The sequence below is a fragment of the Octopus bimaculoides genome, chromosome 17 (genome assembly GCF_001194135.2).
Source record: "Octopus bimaculoides isolate UCB-OBI-ISO-001 chromosome 17, ASM119413v2, whole genome shotgun sequence".
Lineage (NCBI taxonomy): Eukaryota > Metazoa > Mollusca > Cephalopoda > Octopoda > Octopodidae > Octopus > Octopus bimaculoides.
The window spans coordinates 7,922,142-7,923,128 of record NC_068997.1 but is presented as its reverse complement, the minus strand read 5'-3'; the positions used below and the strand labels follow the sequence as shown (position 1 = coordinate 7,923,128).

The 987-nt window shown below is 39.1% G+C and overlaps 1 protein-coding gene across 1 annotated transcript in view; it reads right to left on the bottom strand.

Moving 5' to 3' along the window:
• Window positions 1-987, bottom strand: part of LOC106872168 (melatonin receptor type 1A) — a 19,641-nt gene that overhangs the window by 5,394 nt on the left and 13,260 nt on the right. Inside the window, exon 4 of the mRNA XM_014919051.2 lies at window positions 187-605. Coding sequence (XP_014774537.1) covers window positions 187-605 — 419 coding nt within the window. The remainder of the gene's footprint in view (window positions 1-186; window positions 606-987) is intronic.

Here is a 987-nt window from a genome sequence, read left to right as displayed (position 1 = left end):
AAACCTGACTCTCATGTTTGATGCTGAATTACTTAAAGAGTGAGACAGAGAGATTTCCCGTGCCCTTTTTGCCCTTTTTGCCCTTTTTGCCCTTTTTGCCCTTTTTGCCCTTTTTGCCCTTCTTGGCCTTTGCAGAGAGCAGTTATTCTTACATTATTTTGATAGGATAGAAACGATGGATCTCACCTTATTGAGCCTTTCCTTCGCTTGGTAGAAGTGGTAGAATATCATAACGTAGCTCATCGTTGTGATCATCACTGGTAATGAAATACCGAGAATGGTGATGAAGATGGTATTGCCAAGGCTAGCGGTTCGATCCCAGACGCAGGTGAGCGTCTTCTTGTCGTAAGCGTGGTTTCCCCATGGCATGAAATTTACACATTCCAGAATGGCTGCAAACACCCACAGAGAAATCGCTATTATCAAGCTTTTCGTCGGAGTGAACATTCCGCGGTAGTAGTTATGGTGACATATGAAGATGAAGCGATTGAAGGCCACGGCTGTGATATTGAAGAGAGAAACCAGGCAGCAGACCAAACAGAAAAAGCCAATGAACACACAAAGGACTCTCTTGTCCTTGAAATACACTTCACCCGCTACGGCTCCTGTAATGACAAGTAAAAGTATGTGAATATGCACACATACATACACACACATACATACATACATACATACATACATTCATTCATACATACATACATACATACATACATACATATACATTGACATATATACCCTGTTGGTGCTATTGAAATTCCAATGAAAGTACCGTGTATCTAGGTTAGAAATCGGTTCTTTCTCTATTGGCAAGAAATCTTGAAATAAACTGAATAATGACATACGTACATACATACACACATACATACGTACATACATACACACACATACATACACACATACATACATACATACATACATACACACATACACACATACATACACACATACATACATACATACATACATACATACATACATACATACATA